At 45.5% G+C, this 23,807-nt stretch overlaps 1 protein-coding gene across 1 annotated transcript in view; it reads right to left on the bottom strand.

Moving 5' to 3' along the window:
* The window catches only part of RGS7BP (regulator of G protein signaling 7 binding protein), a 124,264-nt gene extending 104,692 nt beyond the window's left edge, over nucleotides 1-19,572 (bottom strand). Inside the window, exons 1-2 of the mRNA XM_062212235.1 lie at nucleotides 19,354-19,572; nucleotides 18,280-18,446 (exon numbers count right to left, since the gene is read on the bottom strand). Coding sequence (XP_062068219.1) covers nucleotides 18,280-18,446; nucleotides 19,354-19,518 — 332 coding nt within the window. The 5' untranslated portion in view covers nucleotides 19,519-19,572. The remainder of the gene's footprint in view (nucleotides 1-18,279; nucleotides 18,447-19,353) is intronic.
* Between the last annotated feature and the right edge of the window lie 4,235 nt (nucleotides 19,573-23,807).

Raw genomic sequence — 23,807 nt, 5'->3', positions numbered from 1 at the left:
GCCCAAGAATGGCAAGGAATTGGGGAGACTGGTCAGGAGGCCATTTTCTCACTGAGTCTGGACCTCGGCACCACGCTGCCACTCTGGGGCACAGGAGCTTTCAGAGCACCTCAGGACGGCTCCCCTTGCTTGCCAGTCTCAAGATGATGGCTTGGAGGCTGTGCAAAAGGGCCTGGTGGACCACTGGGCGTGGACAAGAGAACATGAGACAAGGAAGGGAGAGCAGGGCTGGAAGTTGCTGTGTGATGCCTGAGGTTGCAGACTGAGGAGGGGGCTCATGTGCACCCATCTCACTGGAGACTAATCCAATAATAAACAACCATAAAAACAGTTAAAGAATCCTGACAACCGCATTAGCAATATAACACTGGAGTTTGAAATATTGGTGATGAATCAAATATAGATGTGGAACTAGAAGGACCCATCGAGAAAAAGTTCAATGCTCATAGAATTCTAGGATCTTAGCGATTTCAGGAACTTACCGATCATTTGATCTGGCTTCCCTCTAAATACACAAATTTCTCCTCTAAACATTTTTCCCTCCACAGGCAACACCCATGCTTTTCTAGAACTAACCCCATCACCTAAGTCTCTCTTCACCTGACTACTTTATTGGGAGAGAGAGGAGAGTAGGGGGAAGGGCAACAGAAAAATGGGTGATCCACTGGGTTACATTCAGTCCTGAGTCTTAGAACAAGGACAAATTGTGAACTGGAAAGGAAATACTTGATGTAGGTTTTTTAATTGATTTATTTGAAAGGCAGAGTGACAGAGAGAGAAAGAGGTGGGGGGAGAGAGAGAGAGAGAGAGAGAGAGAGATCTGCTGGTTCACTGCCTAAATGGTTGCCACAGCCAGGGCTGGACCAGGAGGAGGCCAGGAGCCTAGAACTCTGGGTTTTCCATGTAGGTGATGGGGGTCCAAGTACTTGAGCCATTTTCTACTGCCTCCCCAGGTGCATTAGCAGGAAGCTGGATCAGAAGCAAAGCAGCCAATACATGAACTGGCTTAACCCACTGCACCACAACACCAGCCCACCAGCCCCTAGGCTTTTTTTTTTTTTAAGCAGAAAAAACTGATCCTAGAATGAACATTCTGCTGGGAGTTCAGAAATAGCTGTCTAGAAATGGTCATAACCCTTGTGTGAATGGACATTTCAGTACTTCACATGGAGAATTCTCTTTCAGTTAAATCTTACCACCTACTACATCTTATAAATAATAAGAAATCCGGTAAGACTTCTCCCCCTTTAGGTAAAGTAAGATCTGCTCAATATTTAGCATTCACATGGACTGTCACGTTTGTGACAGGCTATTTGTCTTGGTCTTGATCATAATCAGATTAATGTCTGCTAATTGATGCAAGAGTACAATGTGTGAGATATATGATAATTTAAATCATTGTCATCGTGGCAAAAGAAAGGGGTTTTCAAGCAATTATTGTCTTTTGGTAGGGTTTTTTTTTTTTGTTTTTTTTTTTTTTTTTGACAGGCAGAGTGGACAGTGAGAGAGAGACAGAGAGAAAGGTCTTCCTTTGCCATTGGTTCACCCTCCACTGGCCGCCGCGGCCAGCGCACTGCGGCTGGCACACCGCACTGATCCGAAGCCAGGAACCAGGTGCTTATCCTGGTCTCCCACGGGGTGCAGGGCCCAAGCACTTGGCGCCATCCTCCACTGCACTCCCGGGCCACAGCAGAGAGCTGGCCTGGAAGAGGGGCAACCAGGACAGAATCCGGCGCCCCGACTGGGACTAGAACCTGGTGTGCTGGCGCCGCAGGCAGAGGATTAGCCTATTGAGCCGTGGCGCCGGCCAGGTAGATTGTTTTTTAAAAATACTATAAATATTGATGCCTTTAAAATTATTTATTTTATTTATTTGCGAGACAGAGACATAAAAAGCTCCCATCCTCTGGTTTATTCACAGTGGCCGAGGCTGGGCCAGGCCAGGAGCTGAGAACTGAATCCAGGCTGCGTACACGACTGGGAAGGGACTCGGCTACTTGAGCCATCACCTGCAGTACCAGTAAGTGTGAGCACTCTGAAGGTTGCTATTCTGAAAGCAACAAAGAAATTTAAAAGGTGATAAAGATCAGAATTATACAAACACAAAATGATAAATATCCAGGCATTTCTCTAATTGTTCATAGGCAATCCTCTGCAAATCCTGTGAGCAAAGAGGCAGTGATAATTAAGAGAGGTGGACACTCAAGGCTGAGGGCTAGTCTTAGCAATCAGTAATCAGTTACGCCAGGTGGCCATGGCCTCCTTTAGGCACAGGGCATGTGCTCTCCAACTGCCTCCCCTTCAGTTTCCCCTTTGCCTACCTGGGCCCCTGTGAACCTCAGTTTGAGGGTCTTGGATCTCACCCTGGTTCCAGTCACCCTGTGATGGATGGTGGCCACTGTGTTCCTTCAACTCCGATCTTTCACTCTTGGCAGGCCCACCCCTTAGTCAGCAAAGTTCCCAGAGAACTAATTCAGCCCCCTTTCCCCACTGTCTCTCCTTGTTTCCAGCTGAATCATCTCCTTCCCGCCCGCCTCGTTCCCCCTCACATCCCACAGAAGTTCCTTCTCAGAAGGTGGAGAATGTCTTTATAAGGCTGAGGCCTGAAGCGAGCCTTTCCCAGAATGAACTCTGAGCGCGCTGCTTCCAGAAAGATTAGATCTAGACAGATACCTGAACTCACTTCACATTTCCACATCAGATCTACAGTGGCTCCTGGACAATAACCTAACACTGAAACTTGCAGAATATTTTAAAGCTACTCTGAGGCTAAACAGACTTAAAACATGTTTCATCTTCAGAAAAAAAAAAAGATTGAATCTATGCATATAAAGAACAGTTGATATGGCTTGTCTCATGGAAGGAACGTTTGCTGAATGATTTTGCATTGTGCTGCACACTGTGGCCTAAAATAACCTGAGCAGTTTCCCCATTACTTGATGATGGCACGTTGACGAAAATGCAGCCATTTGAGCTCAAGCTTCAGAGAGTAAGACAGTGTGACTTCTGGAGGGAAAATGTTCATGGGAGTCACACAGTTTGTAAGATGCAGCAATCTCCTTCAAATCCTATGTGTGCCCACGGAGCTACTCTTAGGGAAGTGTTGAATCCTGCCCTGACTCCTGTGTGCTCACTTGCAGGGACCACCTCAGCTGTCCCTTCTGCTTGGGCACACAGAGAAGGATTATTTTTTTTTGAAGGTTTATATTTAATGAATAAATATTTCAAATGTACAGCTTTTAGGGATATAGTGTTTCTTCCCCCCATTCCCGCCCTCCCTCCCCTACTCCCATTCCATCTCCCACTCCCTCTTCCATTCTACTTTCCATTAAGATTTATTTTTAATTGACTTTATATCCAGAAAACCAACTCTATACTTAGTAGAGACTTCAACTATTTGTACCCACACAGACATATAGTACAACTCATTAAGGACAGAGGTTCAGCATGGGGAGCAACTGCACAGTGACTCCTATTGTCGATTTAACAAGTGGCAGTCTTGTTTATGATGTCAGTGACAAGAGGTGCAAAGGCTATGGAAGCCTTTTGAGTCTACAAACTCCATCGGTTTTTAGACAGGGCCATATGCAAAGTGGAAGTTCTCTTCTCCCTTCAGAGAAAAGTACATCCTTCTCTGATGGCCCCTACAGAAGGATTCTTGAATGTCCACACATGACTCCCCTACTGCGACACTCTTGGTGGATTATGAATTCTGGGGATTTGGGCCATCTGCGGGGCTCCAGGGAACTGATCTAGGAGGGGACACCTCTTCCACTCACCCTTCAGTAGAGTGAGATTTCTCCTTCCATGGAGGGCACAGCTGTCCTCACCCAAACTGGACCTCTCCAAATCACCGTCACAGGAAGACCCTGGCCATTAATATTGGCCTCATCAGACTGGCGTCAGGATGAAGAACCTGTTGTGGTCCTCAGAGAGAAGATATTGCTACCTGGGCCAGGACCTAGGTGAGGCTTTTGACACCAAAACAAGTAGACTTTTAGAAGTGCTTATAAAGTACTAGTAAGAATAAGAATGAGAGTCAGAAGACAATTGAACCTTGACCTACTTTCCAGTTACCCATTCCTTGCTCTGAGAAAAAATATCCACTACTCCACTCCCCCCATGCCCATCCCCAACATCCATTTGTTTTTTGTTGCAGTAGGATGGGAAAGACAAGAGTAAGATTTTTTTTTCTTTCTTCTCCCTCTTCCTCTTTTTTTAAATAGAAATAATACCACAAAACACCCACAATGTTTGTGGTGTACAATTCAAGAAACATTAAATGCTTACTATACATCAGGGATCATTTTAGGAACAAAGTTCTATTTCTACGCAAATTTTCCTACACCAGAAATGTTTTGATGAAAGTAATGAGGGATGATTTATTCTTTAATTCTAACACACCTAGTGCTGTTTATTGTAATAGAAAAACAGGAATATGATACTGAAGCTGAATAATCAGGAATGATCTGTTTACTGCTAATGAATATGAGAGAGAAAGAGGAAAAAAAAAACACACCAGGTTCACGTGTATCCTAAACTCACTGAGTGGATGTCAAGAACGGAAATAAGAATTTCATGTCAGGAGGGGACACTTCTAAATCAGACCCATTAACAGACTAAGAGTCTAAAACTTGGAGCCTGGATCTCTAACAATCCATCATTTTGGCCAGAAACTGGCAACAGTCTAAGGGAGGCAATTTAGGCAATTACTGCTAGGGTTTTAAACTCCATTTGCTGGGAGAGCAGGAGCTCTTGTGGGTTTATCGACAAGGGTTTTGAGTATCTTAAGAAGCAATGCTTTTGAGATGGGTCTGGTATCTCTTCTCAGTCTTGTCTCTTATGAGTTCTTCCCACATTTTCAAGCAGCTTCAATGCTATTGAGTGTTCCTGTCACCCCAGTGGGAAGCTGGCTCTCCTTTGAGCCCCTCTGGGAATTCCTATCATTCCTCAGTCTCATCTCCTTGTAGCTCCTGTGCTTATTGGAGACCAGGAGGGAAACTGGGTGGCCAATGTCATAGTGGTGGTGCACTGCTAAAATGTCTCCACTGGGAAACACCTAGAATTCAGCCCACCTGGTCCTGGGTCAGAGTCTGACTCAATTTTAGAACTTGTATAGTCAACAAACAAGAAATAGGGTCCTTGGGGTAGGGGACTGTGTTGTGGCATAGCAGGTAAAGAAATGCCAGCATCCCATTCAGGCGCCAATTCATGTCCCAGCTTCTCCACTTCCAATACTGCTCCCTGCTAATGGCCTGGTAAAGCAGTGGAAGATGGCTCAAGTGTTTGGGCCTCTGCATCCACATGGGAGACTCAGATGAATCTCCTGGCTTTGCCCTGGCCTAGCCCTGGCCATTGCAGCCATGTGGGGAGTGAGGCAGAAGATGGAAGAATTCTCTCTCTCTCTCTCTCTCTCTCTCCTCTTTCTCTCTCTCTCTCCTCTTTCTCTCTCTCTCTCTCTCCTCTCTATAACACTGACTTTCAAATAAATAAATAAATAAATAAATCTTTTAGAAAAAAAGAGGGTGTTGGAAGATGGAACAGTTTGCATAGACAAAGTATGGCGGAAGAAAGTCCGAAAAATTCAGGGTTCAGATAAATGTGCTGAGGCCTCAAGAATGCAGAGCCAAGTTCTATTTTCATTCCAGTGGAGGCTTCAGTAAGGCCATAATTCTGTTACTGTTGCTTCCTGTCTGTTTTCTCAGTAGCTGAGGAAACCTTAAAAACCCTCAAATCGTCTGCGTGCTGACTGAAGTGATCCTTGTTCTGAAGCGTGGCCCGGGGAAGGAGAGAGACTCTATGTGGAAATAACAGTTTGTGGCAGTGGAAAGGGAGGAAAGCAATCCTGGAGAAATTCAAGAAAGAAAAGAAGGTTCTGTCTGGGGAAACAGCCCAGTGCCATGGCGAGAATGCAGACGGTCGCACCACGGAGACCACATTTTAAACCCTAGCCCCATCAAATATCTCAAGCAAATATCTCAACTTCTAGGAGCTCCTATTTCCTAGAAAATGGATGCTAAGATACATTGGCTGCTCTGTGAAGCTTCCAATTGCATCTTACCTAGAATCCAGAATGGCTCTAGTGCCTCATTCGCTGGGGAAAGGGCTGCCATCTTGGAATCATGAGGAAAAGTCAAAAGATTTGCAAGGTCCTCAGTCCATCGTTAAGCAGGTGAAATAACCCTCGACCTACATAGGTAGTGCTCTGATAAGCCACTCTGTGACCAGGCTGCTCTCTATCATTTGCAGGTAAATGCACTTCCCAGGCAACATGCCAGCCTTCGCAAACCTTGTACTAGGTTGTAAGTAAATAGCATTTCAGATGAACTCATTTCATCGTGAAATAGTATGTGCCGAGGCTATAGAGCATAGTAGGTTATTAGTACAACTTAAACTCCTATTTCTGTTTCCCCTTGATTCAAGACAAATAGTCTCTCCTGAAGTTTACTCATGGTAGAAGGTCTAGGGCCACATACACAAAAGTGAAAGGACGATGCTATTTGCTCTTCAAAGGTCAGCTTGAGTGGCCTCACTCTCTTTATGAAGGCTTTTCTCCTGCACCTACTCCAGCAGAGCTGACTGCTACCTCCTTTATACCTCTACTGTGTCTTCTGTATGTCTCTTTCTTTTTTTAAAGATTTATTGATTTATTTGAAAGGCAGAGTTACTGGGGAGGGGGGAGGGAGAGACACAGACAGAGAGATCTTCTATCCACTGGTTCACTCCCCAAATGGCTGCAATGGCCAGAGTTGGGCTGGTCTGAAGCCAGGAGCCAGGTCTCCCATATGGATGCAGGGTCTCAAGGGCTGTGGCCACCCCCCACTGCTTTCCCAGGCACATTAGCAGCTGGCACTGGAACTGGTGCCCATACGGGATGCTTGGATACGGCAGCTTAACCTGCTATGCCATGATGCTGACCCCTGTATGTTTCTATTGAGGCTCTGATCACATTGCTTACCTTGATTTGTTTTCTTGTTTATCTCTGTACGGATGTTTAAGTGGTAAGTTTCTCAAGGACAGAGCCTGTTTCATTTATTACTTTTCTGGCCCATAATGAGTGTTCAATGTTTCACGTGTAAATGAAGAAACAGACTAAGAAAGAAAAGGGCAGGAGGGAGAGATGGATGAGGAAGGATCTTCTATCTCTCTCCACATACCAGTATCCCTTTTTTTGTTTCTCTTGGTACCAACGGCCTACTCTTCTTGTCTCACATGTCTTGCTAGAGATCATGCTGTGGGCTCAGGAGGCAGCCCTTCGGCTTACAGATTAGGAAATCTCTGTTCTCAGTAGACAGCTAGTGTGGCAAAGAGGTATCTAAATCAAATGATGAAATCTGCAGCCAGCGAAGCCAGAGGGTGAGGTCCTGACAGATGAGATGCTCATGAAAGTTGCTATGTGAGGCTTCTGAGAAAGTCCTTAAAAAGGGACACTCTTACTTGGCTCGTATCTTTGCTCTCTGCCTTTTCTACATGTTCTGGAGCTGCAACATCAATCTTAGGACTTTAAGGAAAAGGCCTGGAGTACTATAGAAATCTCAGTCTGGGTGCTGTGAATCAAAGACCAATACTTGCAAGTCCCTACCCTCTATGTGTTTAACTCATTGATGTGTGGCCTGTGTTGCCCGCAGCTGAAGACAATTCCAAACTGATAATCTTGTCTTCCTTCTTTTCCTCAGACATGCCAAGGTCAGTTCATTCATAGGACCTTTCCACTGGCTGTCCCCTCTCCTGAAATGCTTTTCTCTTAGATCTTCATATGACCAGTCCTTTCTCAAAATCAGATACCAAGTTAGAAAGTCACCTGGAAATAACTACCCACACTGCATCCATCATTCTTCAATATCATCCTCTTTTATTTTCTTCATGCATGGATCACTATACGAAATGCTTTCTTTTGCTTGTTTCTTAGCAAACCACTCCTACCCCTGGCCTTTGCATGCACACACACACACACACCATGAATCCAGGACCTTCTTTACCTGGGTCAAGGCTGTTGTATCACCAGCACCTAGAAGATCAGAGGTACTGGGAAGGTGTTCTAGGAAAAGTTCCCAGAAAGAGAGATGACTTCTGCATTTAGACATGAACATATTTTCTCATAGAAAATACTGTTATATATGTTGATTAGGTTTATAATTTAGGGAATTATGGGTTAAATACCATTTTTGACCTAACTACTATATATAACATTGTTTATATGGGGTAATGAGTTTCAAGTTCAATTTTCCTTAATGAGCTCATTATAATCATGACCATAGATCCATGTTGCACTTTATCCTCACATTCAGAAAACCCTCTCTGCCTCCCTAAGTTGTCCAGCTGCCTCTCCACCTTTTGGTCATAACAACTCATCAGATTTTTTTAACTCTTTGATGAATTTTTCTTTGATTTATTCAAGGTGAGTCAAAAGAATTTTAAGAGTTTCTTCTCATTTAATCTCAGGTAGATTTTTTAAGAAACAGATTTCTTGAGTGACACTACCTATATAGCGGCCCTATCCCATTTCACATCCTGTCTTGTGAAAATTATAGCCAAGGTCTTTCAAAGGCACCATGTCTAATTTCCTGCCATGGCACCTGTTTCTGAAATGCATCTTATCCATGGTTCTAGTTAAAAGCAGCAAGGTCTTCTTAAACCTCCTGGGACCCCTCCCTCTGTGCTGGTTTTCAGTGTAGGGCACATGCAGACCATAATGAGACTACAAGTGAGTACTTCATGTTCGGGAGAGGGAATTTTTTTTTTTTTTTTTTTTGACAAGCAGAGTGGACAGTGAGAGAGAGAGAGAGATCTTCCTTTACCGTTGGTTCACCCCACAATGGCCGCTATGGCTGGCGGGCTGTGGCCAGCGCACCGCACTGATCTGAAGCCAGGAGCCAGGTGCTTATCCTGGTCTCCCATGCGGGTGCAGGGCCCAAGGACCTGGGCCATCCTCCACTGCCTTCCCGGGCCACAGCAGAGAGCTGGCCTGGAAAAGAAGCAACCGGGACAGAATCCGGCGCCCTGACCCGACCGGGACTAGAACCCAGGGTGCCAGCGCCGCAGGCGGAGGATTCGCCTAGTGAGCCGCGGAGCCGGCCGGGAATTGTTTTTTCTAACGGCTGAAGAGTATGCCTCTTCTGATAAAACCATATATCTGGGCTAACAGGACAGGGTCCTCCACTTACACACACCTAAGGAGTATGAAGTAGCCTACTTTGAGGAAGTAGAAAGTTTAAAAGTCATGTGGTAAGAGATAAGCCCAGGGATAAAGGCTGGGCACTGCGACAGGGATCGGCCATTAGTTATTTCCCAGTATCTAATCTCTTCCCTTTCCTTGGTAATAAAGGTCTCATTTTAATTTGGGTGACAGTGAGAAAATGACACATTTCCCAGTTAGGTGAATGTGTCACACCCAGTTAGGTGTGAGCATGTGATTCCCGCTCTGGAAGTTTTGTCTGGAAGTGTTTAAAGAGCTGCAACCCATGGCCTCATGCCCTGGTTCTTTTCCTCCTTCTTCCTGCCTGGAACCTAGAGTGATGGCTGGGACTCCTACAAGAGGCCTGCACCATAAAGCAAAGTTGAGGATGGGAGCCATCGCCTGGGAATGGGGAACAGACGGATGATGTCATGGAGCCCCCACACCAGCTCTGAGCTGCGCGTTCTAGAGCTTCTTTCCTGTGAGAGATGAACCCTGGTGGCTTTAAGCAACTGCTACTTTGAGGTGGCTTTTTTTTTTTTTTTTAATGTAGCCAGGAGTAATCCTTTTTGATACAGAGGCTCATGTGGGAAGCTTTTAAAAATATCCCAATGCCCAGGCTGCATCCTGAACCAAATAAATCAGAAACTCTTAAGGATACAACTCAAGCATCAGCAGATTTTTCAAGCTGCCCAGAAGATTCCCGGGTTGTGAGTCACTGCTTTGGGCAGACAGGCCTCATAGGCAGTGTGTTCAAGAATTTCCAACGGGTTTCAGGGGTGCTTGTTAAAAGTTCAGGTTTCCAGGCCTCAGGCTCAGAGGTTGTGGTTTTGGAGGCCTGAGGGCACCCCAGTGATTCTGTTACAGACAATCTAGGGATTACCTTTGAAGAAAGATTGCTCTAGGCAATAGGGAATCTTAAAGCAAAGAAGTGACAAGAGCAGAGAAGTGTTTTAGGGGGGATTAGTCTGGATCTAGTGAAAAAACTAAAAAGAAGAGGTGAGAGGTTTAAGGCAAGGAGATCATTTGGGTAACACTGCACCAGTGGATGGCCTGAGGGGACACATTTATGAACTATGAGGGCAGCCGTAGAAATGGGGAAAAAGAAAATACTTGACAGACGCTGAACAAGATCAAACATTACAGAACTTGGTGTTGGATGGGCTGTCGGGTGGGAGGACTTGAAGATATCCTTTGTGACTAAGGCATACGTGAGGGCTATCACCTTTGCTCAAACTCAGTCATGTTAGTATATACATCAGTGGGTCTACTATGTATCTACAGCTGTAGGTTTAAGGTGATTTTTGTTAGCCTGATGATTTCTAAATCTCCCATCAAGTCATAAATGTTTACTTGTTAAATCAGTTCTTTTTAAAGGCTCAGACACTTTATCCTAACAAGAATCTATTTCACAGATAAGTTTAGTATATGTAATGTGTGTGTACATACACACACACACACTGGCAAGCAATGAAATATTTTTCATGAAGTTCTACTGTTTTATTTTTAATCATGTCTTATAAAGCAATAGGCAGTATAGTTACTGCTTTGGAGCTGTGCTTTATCTAGATATCTTTCTGAAATGAGACACAGCTAATCTCTCAAAAGGTAAACTTTTAAAGAAGAGTTCTAAAAGGTGATCTCAATGGTAAAGGGTTATTCAACTATTCAACATAAAGCCTTCAAGTAGGAGATATTATGGCAATATTTGATCAAATCTAAATTCAACAGAATTACTTTATGAGTAATTTAAAAATACACACTGGACACTGATTGGTTGTAATAATGGACACTGCTGCCTCAGAAATTGATTAATTGATCTTAGGTACAGTGTTTAGTCCTCTGTGGTTTCAAAACAGCATATTGGTTCTAGAGTTACGAAACAGAAAAAATAGTGACCAAATGCAATAGAAATGTCATAAGGCATAAACTAATTTAACTCTTCAGTCCTACTCATCTCTGTATAAGGCAGTTTCTTTTAAGAACAGATTTTAAAATACCAAATAAACAGACAAGGCACACGTATCATCGCCGAGCCTGCCACTCCGGGTGCTGAGATGAATGAAACACAGCCTTGCTCTCTTGCACTTCATAGTATAAATAATAAAGTGACAATGAATTTTCCTAAAGCTCATTTTAGATTTAATTTTCTCCCTAATTGGAACACTTATTAAAAAGATTCAAACAAGGGAGAAGTCATTAGATCTGTCCAAAACATAAAAAGGCTAAACTTCAATAGGCAATGGGAGACCAGGAATGCAGATTCTACATCTCAGTTTAGTTGCTAATAATATCATTCTTCTTTAATCGGTCACTTGTTCTGGAGTGTGCTTATGGTCCTGAAGCAACAGCATTAGTACCACTGAGGGGTCACGATCTGATCGACCTTCTCTTGCACACCAGGGACAGTCAGTGCCCCAGGTGTTGGTCATTGGGTACCTCACCAACACCCCCGAGTCTTCTCTCACACAGGTAGATTTTTGTTCACTTTCAGACACCAGTAATTGAACTGGTCAAAGCGAAGCGTTAGCCATATTGGAGACCCACTACCTTTGTGAACATGCACATTTTGTACAAAAAGCATTCTATTCCATGGTCACAAGCCCTCACCCCTTATATGAACTACAATTCTTGTAAATGATGAAACACTGGGCCCTGGGGTGTCTTAGCATGAAAGGGCAGAGAGAAAATATAGACCATTCTGGGTGAAATGACTTCTCCACTTTGGGCAAAACAACCCTAGTTGGGCATTCTACTACAGTGGGCCAAGGGAACTTGTTAAAGGTTGAATTATGTCTGACTCCCCATCCCCACACCCATGGTGAAGTCCTAATCCCCAGTACTTCAGAACATGACCATTTTTGGAAATAGGGTCACTGTAGATATAATTAAGATAAGGCCATACTGGAGTAGAGTGGGTCGCTAATCATCCAGCATCACCAGTCTCCGTGTAAAACCAGAAGATCTAGACACAGACACACACAAACCTGGGAAATGCATGTGAAGTTGAATGCAGAGGAATAAAGCCAAGGAGCATCAAACACCCTGATCTTGGATTTGGAGCCTTCAGAACTGAGACAATACATTTCTGCTTTTTAAGCCCCACAGTGTGTGGTGCTTTGTTTTGCCAGCCCTAGCAAACTAATATGGATTTGTTCTTCTATCGCAGTCTTTATGGATAGAGTATTGTTTTGTTATAGGCAGCACTTGCCTTCCACTATGTGACCAGTGCAAGTTAAACATTTGAAAGCAAAACACCTGTCATAGGAAGGGAAAAAAAAATGACAGAGCGTGGGTGGCCTGGCATGTCTGCCCACCACAGGTCTCTAACTAACAGCAGAGCCTGTCACTGCCCACACAAGCCCTCCTCCACCATGTGGATCAAGGAAAGCTGTGCCAGCTGCCTCCAGGTCATGGGGCTCTTCTTCCCTACTTCCTACCCCACATAATTGCTCCTGGCTCAACCACGGTGTGGATGGCACATTACTGCAGGAGCTGCGGGTCTCCGTTTCCCCACCTCCCAGCAAACAGAACAAGGAAGTGGACAAAAAGCCAGCGAGGAGTGAGACTGGAAAAAATGCAGCCTAAAAAGTGAATAGAAATCAAAACCAGAACAGACCAAAAAGGAAGAAAGAACACAAGGAGAGATGAGACAGAAGGAGCAAAGGAGAGAAATGTGGGCCTGGCTTGTAAGGAAAATCCTTGCTGGTGGAAAAACCTGAAATTGGTGTTACAGATTTCTAGGGTATTCATGAATTTGTTTCAGAAAGCCATTAGGAAGTGATGATTTTTTTCTTGTGAATGTAATATATGTGTAGACCCCAACAAATTATTTCTGGAATTCAGTAATCAAACTTCCTGCAGGGTGCTTTTTTTTCATAGCCTAGTTCCATAAGCAGTCTATAGGATTCCATGTGAATTTACATAGAAGACTGAAATGATGAAACCAGGGGACTCAAAAGTCATTCAATTTAACCCCCTCTCTTAGACATATAGAGAACTTAACAAGCTTTCTTAGTGTCACACAGTCTGTATCAGAACCAGATCCAAAGATTTTGTAAACATATGATGTATCAAAGATCTAGGTTGAATTATTCAAAGAAAATATTTCTAGATGTAGCTACTTTTGATAACCATCTGGGAAATTTCAATCTAGAACATTCCTCAAATATAATATAACAAACTAAGGTAAACAAAGATTTATCCCAGCCAAAAATTTGTTTTAAGACTATTTGATGGCTTAATATTTTCAAATATATCCTGACAATCTGAATTGTAAATGTCTTAATATACAAATCTAACCTGCACCAAATAGCATTTACTGTGTACTAGACAATTTTCTAAGTATTTGGTCCTCAAAATGCCATGGGATTTGGTTCCATTATTTATAAACCCCTCTTGGTGGATTAGGGAACTGAGGCAGAGGAAAACAATATTTTTGCCCAAGGTCACACTACTTGTGAATAGCAACACTGCCAGTCTGGCCCTCGTCTCTGTACTTAACCACATACCAGACTACCACACGCCACTATGAAGTAATTTTCATATCGGTTCACACACGTGTTTGTAGTAAGTGGGAAAGTCAAGATTTTTATCCAGATTTAATCTGATTTGGAATCAATGCTTTTTCCCGTCACACCAAACTTCCTCTCATATTAACATATTTAAACTTCATTTAAAAATTTTATTTATTTTAAAGGGAGGGAGGGAGAGAGAGAGAGAGTGAGAAAAGGAGAGAGGGAGAGAGAGAGAGATATATCTGCCATCCATTACAGCATCCCCAAAGTGACCACAATAGCCAGGGCTGGGCCAGACTGAAGTCAGGAGCCTGACACTCAGTCCAGGTCTCCTATGTGGGTGTCAGGGACCCATGTAAGAGCCATTGCCTGCCGCCTCCCAGAGTGTGCATTATCAGGAAGCTGGAATTGAGAATGGAGCTAGGACTTGAATCCAAGCATTCCAACATGAGGTGTAGGTACCCCAAGTGGCATCTTACCTGCTGTGCCAAAAGCCCACCTCTAAACCTTATTTTTAAGATCTGGAGTAAATCCTACTACACTGTGACCTTCTGCAGCAGCAATGAACAAAAAGGAAGATTCAGTCCGACGCAGACACCACAGAAGCGAGTAAGAAAGGGGCTCCTAACCCTTGTTCACCAGCCATCACACCAAGCTCTGGGGTTTACTGGAAAGGCAGTAGCTCCTCTGAGTCACCCGTCCTGTTTATGCTATGCTCTTCTCTCTTCATTCTGATGAGGTGGTGTGGTTGATGGGACAGGCACTACAGCAGGGAGCAAGAGACCAGGGTTCCAGTCTTAAAGCAGCCTCCCACCAGGAAAGTACCCTTCAGGCTGGGTGTGCAGTCCCTGCTTCCCAAACCTCACTCACTTCATCCTCCCAACTACACCAGAGGTCACAGATGAAGGAGATCCTGAGTTAATTAACTCCACCAACGACACGGAAGATGGTCTCTCTGACTCCAAAATCTTCCCGGATGTTCTGCCAGGTTGCCTTGAAAGTCACTTAGATCCTCTGGTTCTGAGACTTCTCAAACCCGAAGTACCGTGGGGCCCTAGGGATTCTTTGAAGGTATGCCAGAGATCACTTTGCAAAGGAAGTCTGAGAAGACGGGGCCCAGACTGCCACCTGCCCCTGATGTGATACAGTTGTGAATGCAGGACACAGGCACACAAACACACACACACAAATGGTGCACAACGATGCCATCGTGACCTGCCTCATAAATTTTGCTTTCCACATTTAGATTGAAGGGAGGACTTATGGCTAAAAAAAGAGGGGTTTGGGGACCACTCTCACAAGTGATCTTTAAATCCCTGTTCAGTTTTAATATCTAGAAGGGATCAGAATTGTGAAGGCAGAATAACTGGCAAATCAGACGGAGGAGATCTTAGATTCACCTGGTTGGCTCTGTCCAGAAAACATCTGATGCACGGAAGAGGCGGCACTCAGACTTCTGCGGATCTAAGCACGATTTGAGAAAGGATTTTGATTGTGTCAATGAAGATGGCCAGTTAGGGAGAAACACAGCCTGGCTTCTTCTCTGGTGTTCACGAGCATTTCCTGAGGGCTTCAATTGGTCAGGGATGTAGAATTTGTGGCTGAATTCTAACCCATTGTCCTTTCTCTTCCTCTCTCACCCTGTCTACCTTCACTCCTGTCTCCTTCCTCAGCTGGTAGACAAGGAAAGAGTGGTCTGCCCTGGTGAGAAATTAGTGCATTCCCTTAGTTCTTCAAGTCCTGCCTTTCCCCCATTCACGTTCCAGCACAGAGCAAAGCACTGATGCTTAGATGATAGCTGTCATGCAGTGTCTTGAGGAATATGTGGACAGCCAAGTTCTATTTCCCCCCATTCCTCTTGCTTATGTACCTTCATTGAAAAGCATTCACATAGAAAAGAATAAGGCCAACACAAGACCCAGTGTTAATCATATTGATGATGATAATACCTTGTGACAAAACATTTACGACAGCACATTTACAGCTATTCCATATCCAAAGTCGTACAACCATCACCGAAGTCCAACTCTGGAATGGTTCCATCACCCCACAAAGAGTCGTCATCTCGTCTGCAGTCACTTCCTGTTCCCACTGCCAGCCCCAGACAACCCCTGAGCATTCCATCACTATCGTTTGGCTTTTGCAGGGCATTTTGAAAAAGTGGAATCCTTTGATATGTGGTGTTTTTCAGTTAACATACTCGTTTTAAGGTTCATCCATATTTTAGCATATATCAAGCACTTTGTTCCTCTTTACATAACACCCTTCTGAATGGCAGTATTATGTAGCGGGAAGAGCATGGATTTCAGAAACATGCCAAGGTGGGACAGAAGCCAAGCTGTGCCACTTCTGGGCTGCATGACTTTGGGCCAGTTCCTCAATCTCGCTGAAACCCATCTGTAGAATAAGAATGCTAATTCCTCTCTCAGAGGGCTAGCCTATGAATTAGCTGGATTGTGACAGCAAATAGTAGGCACTCAAAAAAAAAAAAAAAAATGCAGTCCTTCTGTCTGCATTTCCCAGAAACACTTTGCTTTTCTTCCCCTTGCCTCAAACTTGAAAGTGAATCCTCCAGCCTCCCAACATCAAGGCTGAAATGAGAACCCACATCAGAAGCAACATCCGAAACGGAATTCCGCCAAAGGGAATCGCATCCTTCATTAATGGAGCCCAGATGGTGAGGAATTAAAGGGATTTCCTCCAATCATATTGCTGTCATTTGTTATAAAGAACCTTAAACTGCATTTGATTATTTTTAAGAGGGAAGAATGTGTCCAAGTCTATCCTAGAACATTTTATATGTGGACCTTACCTTTGTAGTGCCCTATATCCCCACTCATTCTAACAAAACTGTCCACCTTAATAGCAACCCCCAGATAATATGTAAGCAAGCAGCAGAGGGCTACAAAGTCCAGAGCAAATAAAACCCATGGGAAATCCTCAAAACTCAACTTTTGGTCAAGAGTTTCAGATGCTTGCTTTCTTTCCTACCCTAGTAGAAGAATGCATGCAGCAAACTCGATGAACAACTCTCTGCTTCATTCTTCCAGTCCACCTTCTTTGTCTTGAACAGGTTCTCATTCCACATTCCAGCCTGAAGCGACCCTGGATGTAACCCTGTTGTACACACTTGGACCCAGGGTTTACAAAGATGCTACTCCTTAGCCCTGAGTAACATTCCCTGTCCCAACTGTGCCTTCCCTTCCTGAACCATTGTTTTCCTACCCTTTTATTCACCACTAGTCCCCTTCATGTTCCTGACTAGTTTTTCCACCTCCTTGTCTGGGGATTTGTCACAGCTGCATCCCCCTCCCCCACAAATTCCCAAAGCAGTTAGTAACCTCTCACCCTTTCAGTACCCTGTTCCCAAATTCATTTCCTGTTAATTATAACAGTTAAAACAAAAGGGATAAGGCTTCTCAATATCTCCGCTAAATTAAAAAAAACCATATTTTGTTAATCCCTCATCTAGAAGAGGTTAACATGGAGTAATCTTTTCATGTCATAAAATGCCTGTTGTCAAATATAAGCTAGTTATTAAGAGAGGTGACATGTGGCTTTCTAATCTTTATTTACCATTAATAGTCACTGTACATATTCTTGGCATCACAGATGGTGAAGATCAATTCTTTCACATAGGTTAATCAGATATATTTCCTATAAGGGATCAATCAGTCCACAACATCTTCAGGTATGTATGACTGATCTGAACTTCTATTTGGGTAAAGCTATACATATGCAGATAAACAGAAAAAGGCTATATCCAGACTGAGCCAAGTACTTAAGGGATTTGTATAAGGATTCCTGCATTTCCTTGCTCTAAGTACTTATCTTGAAAATAGGAACTGTTAACCAAATCCATGGCTTTGCTCTCAATACGGAAAATCTAAGCAGTAGATGGGGGTCTCAGGAGAGACATTTTCACTCATTGTATTACCACCTAACATAGGCTTGGGAGTCTACACAAGTGATAAAAATGAGCAAAAATTTGGGGAGCAAAAGTGATTTAAGTTTACTTCAATTTGGGAATTTCTCTAATGTATAAAAACTTTTCTTCTGGTAAAACTTCTCTTTCATATCACTACAGTAAAGAGAATAATTTATATCCAAGATTGTATTTTAGGGATTTTATTTTAAGCAGCACCCTAGGAATTTATCCCATGGTATAAATAGTTTGGTAAATCTGGGATTTAGCAAAGATTTTCTCTCTACAGCAAGGGCCTTTTGTTCAGCAGCAGATGAGAAAGTCATCTTGAGGCATGATGATTTAATAACTTCAGTTTATGCTCAAACAGTCGCCCCTGAAAAATCTTAAGCCCCAGATTCCAGTATGTGGTCATCAGATTGCTAATTAATTTAAAAGCCATCACTTAATGACCAAAATTGTCCATATTTATAAACGAAAATCGCAGTCTTCAGATTACTGAAGTTCACAATTAGCACTCCGAAGACCCTCGACCTCAGGGTGACTGGTTATAAACCTCACCCTGGCCAGAGATCATGCCTGAGGACTTGGAAACCAGACCGTTCACTCCACATTCACGCATCCCGCATACGGATTACCAAACAATGCCAAGAATGTCCTACCCTGAGATGGCAGCCAGTTTTTGATGTGCCTGCCGGGCCATTTCACAGCCTTTAGTTCTCGTCTTGTGCATTTCTGCCCGGAGTGAGGGGCAGCTGACCGAGACATCCCCAATGGAGATGACCAACTCTCGGAACAGGGCCACTTGCGTGTTGAACTCTTGGACAAGCTGGAAAAGAAGCGAGTTCCTTTCATCACACCAAAGTTTCCCACCTCGGTGAACCTAGCTGGGCGCCTTCACCAGCCTTCACCCACCCGTGAGACTGCGCTCCCCAGATCTCCCGCTAAGGAGTCCCCGGATTGGTTAAAGCTTAAGGCACAGAGCCGGCAAGTCTCTTTGTCCAAGGCAAGTGCCTATTTTTCCTAGGCGAGCCTGGCCGTTCGAGGTCTGTTTCCAGTTCTACTTGCCCCCACCGGTTCAAACTGATTTTCTGAAAAGCCAGAGCCTATTTAGAGAACTACCCTGAAACTCCCAGGTCATTAGAGAGCGATGCTGGGGACTGTGGCGCAGCCGCTCCCCTCTGCTACTGCGGGGAAGGAAATGGATTTGAAGTTGCACGAGGAACAGACCAAAGGTAGAGCGTGAGGAAAAAGACATTCACCTCCTGCCTGGCCGCTGCCCCTCTCCGGCTCGGGAGCGTGACAGGAAGACCGGCCACGGCCTCGGCGCTGGAACCTTCGTCCCCTCTGCAGCGCCGCGTGCGCTCTGTTTGGGTTCGGTGGCTGCCGTCTCCCCACAAAGCAGCATCCCCACTGCCCAAGCCCTCCCTCCCCGGTGAGTGAGCCCGTTCACCCTGTCTTTGCAATCCACCATTCTTGGCGGGGGTAGAGGCACCACCTACAGCCGCTGACCCCCAAGCCCCTTGCCATGGCACTTCTCTGCGTGAGGCCATCCATGCACGACCCCGGTGTCACCCCGAATGTGGGGGACTGCTGATTTAAAAATAGTGCATGGGCACGTGATCGGCATGGAGGCGCGGAGGGTGGGGGAGTGGCTGGCACCCAGGCAAACGATTCACATGCACGACTCCCCCACCCCCTCTTAAAAAAGCCCAGAGGCGCAGTTTTTCACCCACCATCTTGCAGTCGTCCAGGGTTCGTTGGGTTTTGTGGGCGCTCTCGGAGCCGCTGCCCCTGCGCTCCCAATCCCCGCTCTGCAGCGGGGGCTTGCTGATCTGGAAGATTGAGGAGCGGGTGGACCGGCTGGGGCGCTTTTTGCGCCCATTCGGTGCAGAACTCATGCATACACATCCACCAAGCCGAAGCCGCTGGTGCAGTGCGCCCCGGCGCGGGCGGCCCGGTCTTTGCCCTGCGCGCTGCCGCCGAGCAGCCGGAGCTGGGACCCGAGGCGCGCCGCTCACAGGCTAGGCGCTGGCTGTGCGGGCGGGTAACCTTCAGCTTGAAGGAGAGCCGGGGAAGCGCTGGCTGTGCCGTGCAGCATCGCTTCCACTAGCAGCGAGGAAGGGGCGCGATCAAGTTCTGCTCAGCAGCATCGCCGGCCCTGTCCCGGGAGCTGGGCGCTGGCGCTGGCGCGCACCGCCCGCCTCTCCGCTAGGATCGCAAGGCTGGGCCAGAAGGAACGCGCCGCCCGGAGGCTCGGAGTTTCCATTCAGATGGGGGAGCCGCGTTCAAAGCCTGTGCTGCGAGGCGGGGGGCGGGAGGGGACGTCGCTCCTGCTTCAGTGTCTTCCCGCAGCGGCACTCGCTTGCCTTTTCCCCCTCCCTCCCCTGTCACCAGGCCTGGAAGGGCTGGCCGTCCCCGAAGCAGGCAATTGGCTCGAATCAGCTAATGGATCCCTCGTCTCTGCCGGCTCGTCTGTTTGAGGATCCCAAATGAATCCGTGGCGGGACTGGCAGACGCAGGGACTCGGTCTGGCTGACGTGGCTCGCGGCCCTGCACATTGATAGGATGGGAATACTAATGTGATCCGTCCATGCAACCCCCTTCCCCCTCCACAGTTGATGCACTTATCCAATCAAATCCCCAGGAACATCAATTGCAATATTACTTCATCTGCTCTATTATTAGAAGCGAAAAGTGTCATCAGAGCGGAGCACTTTGCCACACGCTGGGACCTAAACACAGATTTCAAATAAACCCCTGTGGGCTCCAGGCCCTCACTCTCTGAGGATGAGACTGGGGCTACAGGAGGGAGTGGGGCTTTTGCTTCAAAAGCAAGACCTCTTGGTAACACAACAGGAAAGCTTTGCTGCACAGACTTGGTTTGGTTTTGGTTTTGTCTTTGTTCATGGGGATGGGGCAGTGGGATCGGGAGCACAGAGGCAGTCACTCCACCTGATCCTCATCCCTCTCCCATTTCACCCATTAATGCTCTTGGTCTTGCATTGTAGGGTCTCAGGATCCTGCTCTGAGAGTGCCCCACTAGAGACTTGCACAAGGAAGAGCCAACAGAGCTCCCTGGGATCTCAGAAGGATCCTCTCCTCCTTTGTCCCATTACTTATGGGACATCAGTAACCCTGAGACCACTCAATGGAGGTGGCCCAGGAAAGCAGAGATGCCTACATGGAAAGGAGTGGGACGTGGTCTTTGCTCATTGAAGTTAAGCCATCCCACTGATATCCTAAGGTCCTTCTGAGAGGAAGACAGAGGAAGAAGGAGGGGGGTGGGCCTTCAACTCCAGTGCTGTGAGAATGCTTGTTCCCATGCTACCGACTGACTGACTGTGTGTTGAAAATCCTGCTGAGCAAACCAGAGGTTCCTGGTCAATCTCTTAAGAGTTCACAGAAAGGGAGAGCTACAAAGAACCAGGAAGGCTAACACCCTAAGGGGGTAGCTCTAGAATTTTTTTTTTAATAAGATCAGTAACCATATTGAGGTGGCATGGTATGATAAGAGAGATTTGGTCTTTGGCCCCAGTTTCTGGCACTGAGTTCCTAAAACCTTTGAAAATTACCAGATGGTGAGGGTGATAGGAGAATCTTGTCCCTTGAAGTTTGAAACTTGGGGGGAGGGAGAGGAGTTAATTATTGAGTTAATCACTAATGGCCAATTCTTGAACCAATCATACCTACATAAAAGAAGCTTCCTTAAAAGACTCAAAATGGGGCCGGTGCCATGGCTCAATAGGCTAATCCTCCACCTGCGGCGCTGGCACCCCGGGTTCTAGTCCCAGTCGGGGCGCCAGTTCTGTCCCAGTTGCTCCTCTTCCAGTCCAGCTCTCTGCTGTGGCCTGGGAGTGCAGTGGAGGATGGCGCCAAGTGCTAGGGCCCTGCACCCGCAGGGGAGACCAGGAGAAGCACCTGGCTCCTGGGTTCGGATCAGCGCAGTGCGCCGGCGGCAGTGGCCGTTGTGGGGTGAACCAACGGTAAAGGAAGACCTTTCTCTATCTCTCTCTCTCTCTCACTGTCCACTCTGCCTGTCAAATAAATAAATAAATAAATAACCCAAAATGATGGCAGAGTTTGTGAGCTTTGAATTAGAAAAGACAGCTGGTGCTGGAAGGGTGGCACACCCAGAAAGGACATGGGAGCTCCATTTCCCCCTCCTATGTCTTCCATTTGTCTGTTTCTGAGTTGTATCTTTTAACATAAACTAGTAATAATAAGTAAAGCAGTTTCCTGAGTTCTACAAGTAATTCTGGTGAATTCCGTTGACCTCGAAAGGAAAGTTATGGGGACCTCTGAATCTGTAACCATATTGGACAGAAGAATGGGTAACCTGGGAGCCAACACTTGCAACCAGCCTCTGTTTGAGGATCCCAAAGCACATTCTTGTGGGACTGAGCCCTTAGCCTGTAGAGTCTGATGCTCACTCTGTGAAGTTAGTGCAGAGAATGAACTGTAGGAAATCAGGCTAGTGTCAGAGTTGGAGAAGTAGCGTTGGGAAAGACACTGTGTACTTGCCTGGGAGTGAGCCTAACAGGTGGACCTCTAAATGGACTTTCAGCTGCATTTGCATAGTGCAGTTGTCCCTCAGTATCCTGGGGGCTGGGTTCCAGGCCCTGTTCAGATATAAAAATCTGAGGATATTCAAGTCCTTTACTTAAAATGGTGTATTATTTGCATACAAAAGGTCTTCAAAAAGTTGGAATGTGTATTATGAAAAACCTATACATGGGTTTTAAATCTCTGTACCCAAATAAATTTGCCATTTAAAAAATTAGTTGCTATTTAATTTTTTTTTTTAAATTTATGTCAAAGAGAGACAGAGACAGAGCGATTTTTTATCCACTGGTTCACTCCCTAAATGCTCAAAATAGCCAGGCCTGGGCCCTGCTAATGCCAGAAACCAGAAACTCAGTCTGGGTCTCCCATGTGGGTAGCAGGGACTCAAGTACCTGAGCCATCACCTGCTACCTCCCAGGGTGTGCATTGACTGGAAGCTGGAATCAGAAGCAGAGCTGGGACTTGAACCCAGGTACTCTGATGAGGGATGCAGGCGTCCCAATTAAGTTTCAGTATCTTCAATACTGTACCCAATACCTGCCCCGGCTCATCTTTTAATTCCATTTCTCCATAACCTTTTGAAGTACCTTCATATAACCCATGCACATCCTCCTGTATATTTAAAATCAGCTCTAGATTACTTAATACAATGCAAATGCTATGTAAAATCTTGTTCAACTGTATCATTAGGGACTAATGACATGAAGGACGAAGAAGTACAGACTTTTGCTCCTGGGGCTGGCTGAATCCATGGGTACAGAATGGGGAGATACAGAGGATAGGCTGATTAGACTTCACAAAAGATTGAGAGGCAGTGTAGGGAGCAGAGGCTGGGAGGGTAAAGAAGTGGGGATGGTGAAGAGGAAGCCAACAAGAGGTTAAGGAGTTTTCAAGGAATATGGATGACACTCATTTGTGAACTGTTTAAGAGCTGTGATGTAAACTCCTTTTGTGATCACTAACTTACTCCCATCACCCTGCCTCATCTTCAAGAAAAGTCCGTGATAGCCCTTGTTGGGTGGTGCTTTGGAGCAATCAGAGAAAAGGGGCTGTCTTTTCTGTGTATGTGGACATAGGCTGGGGAGCTCAGGACTGCAGATTAACTACTCTGTTATCTGCTCCCCTTACCCTGCAAGAAAATAATGACTCCCACCAGATTTGAGCATCTTTGAGCTTCTCAGTTGCAGGTCTACTCCAGCTACAACCATCTGGTTTCTATCTCCCTTCTGCCTAGAGACAATTTCAACAAATTAAAAGAAAAAAAAAAAAAGGCTACACGATTGCACTGCCCTGTTTCTATGCTGTATTTCTTGCAGAAACTGAGGTGCAGGAAGGAGGAATCCACGGGCAAATGCAAGGCCACACATGCAGGACTGTAGCCTTGGACACCTGCTGAGAGGTGAGGTGGAAATTGCCATTTGTAGGTGCCCCTTGGCTCCCCTGATACACCGCCCAAGCCATTTTCTTGAGATGGGGAAAAATGGCATCAATTCCAGAGCTGTCTCTGCAAGCGACAAATGCTGTAATCAGAATAGCAGCAGGCAGGCTTAGCTCCCTCACCTTCCCCCACATTCAAAATGGCATGAATTTACATTTCTGGGGCTGTCTGACTGCCAAGCAGAAG

This window comes from Lepus europaeus, chromosome 15, assembly GCF_033115175.1.
Source record: "Lepus europaeus isolate LE1 chromosome 15, mLepTim1.pri, whole genome shotgun sequence".
In the NCBI taxonomy this organism is placed as follows: domain Eukaryota; kingdom Metazoa; phylum Chordata; class Mammalia; order Lagomorpha; family Leporidae; genus Lepus; species Lepus europaeus.
The sequence above is the reverse complement of the archived record's forward strand: the minus strand, read 5'-3'. Positions and strand labels throughout refer to the sequence as shown.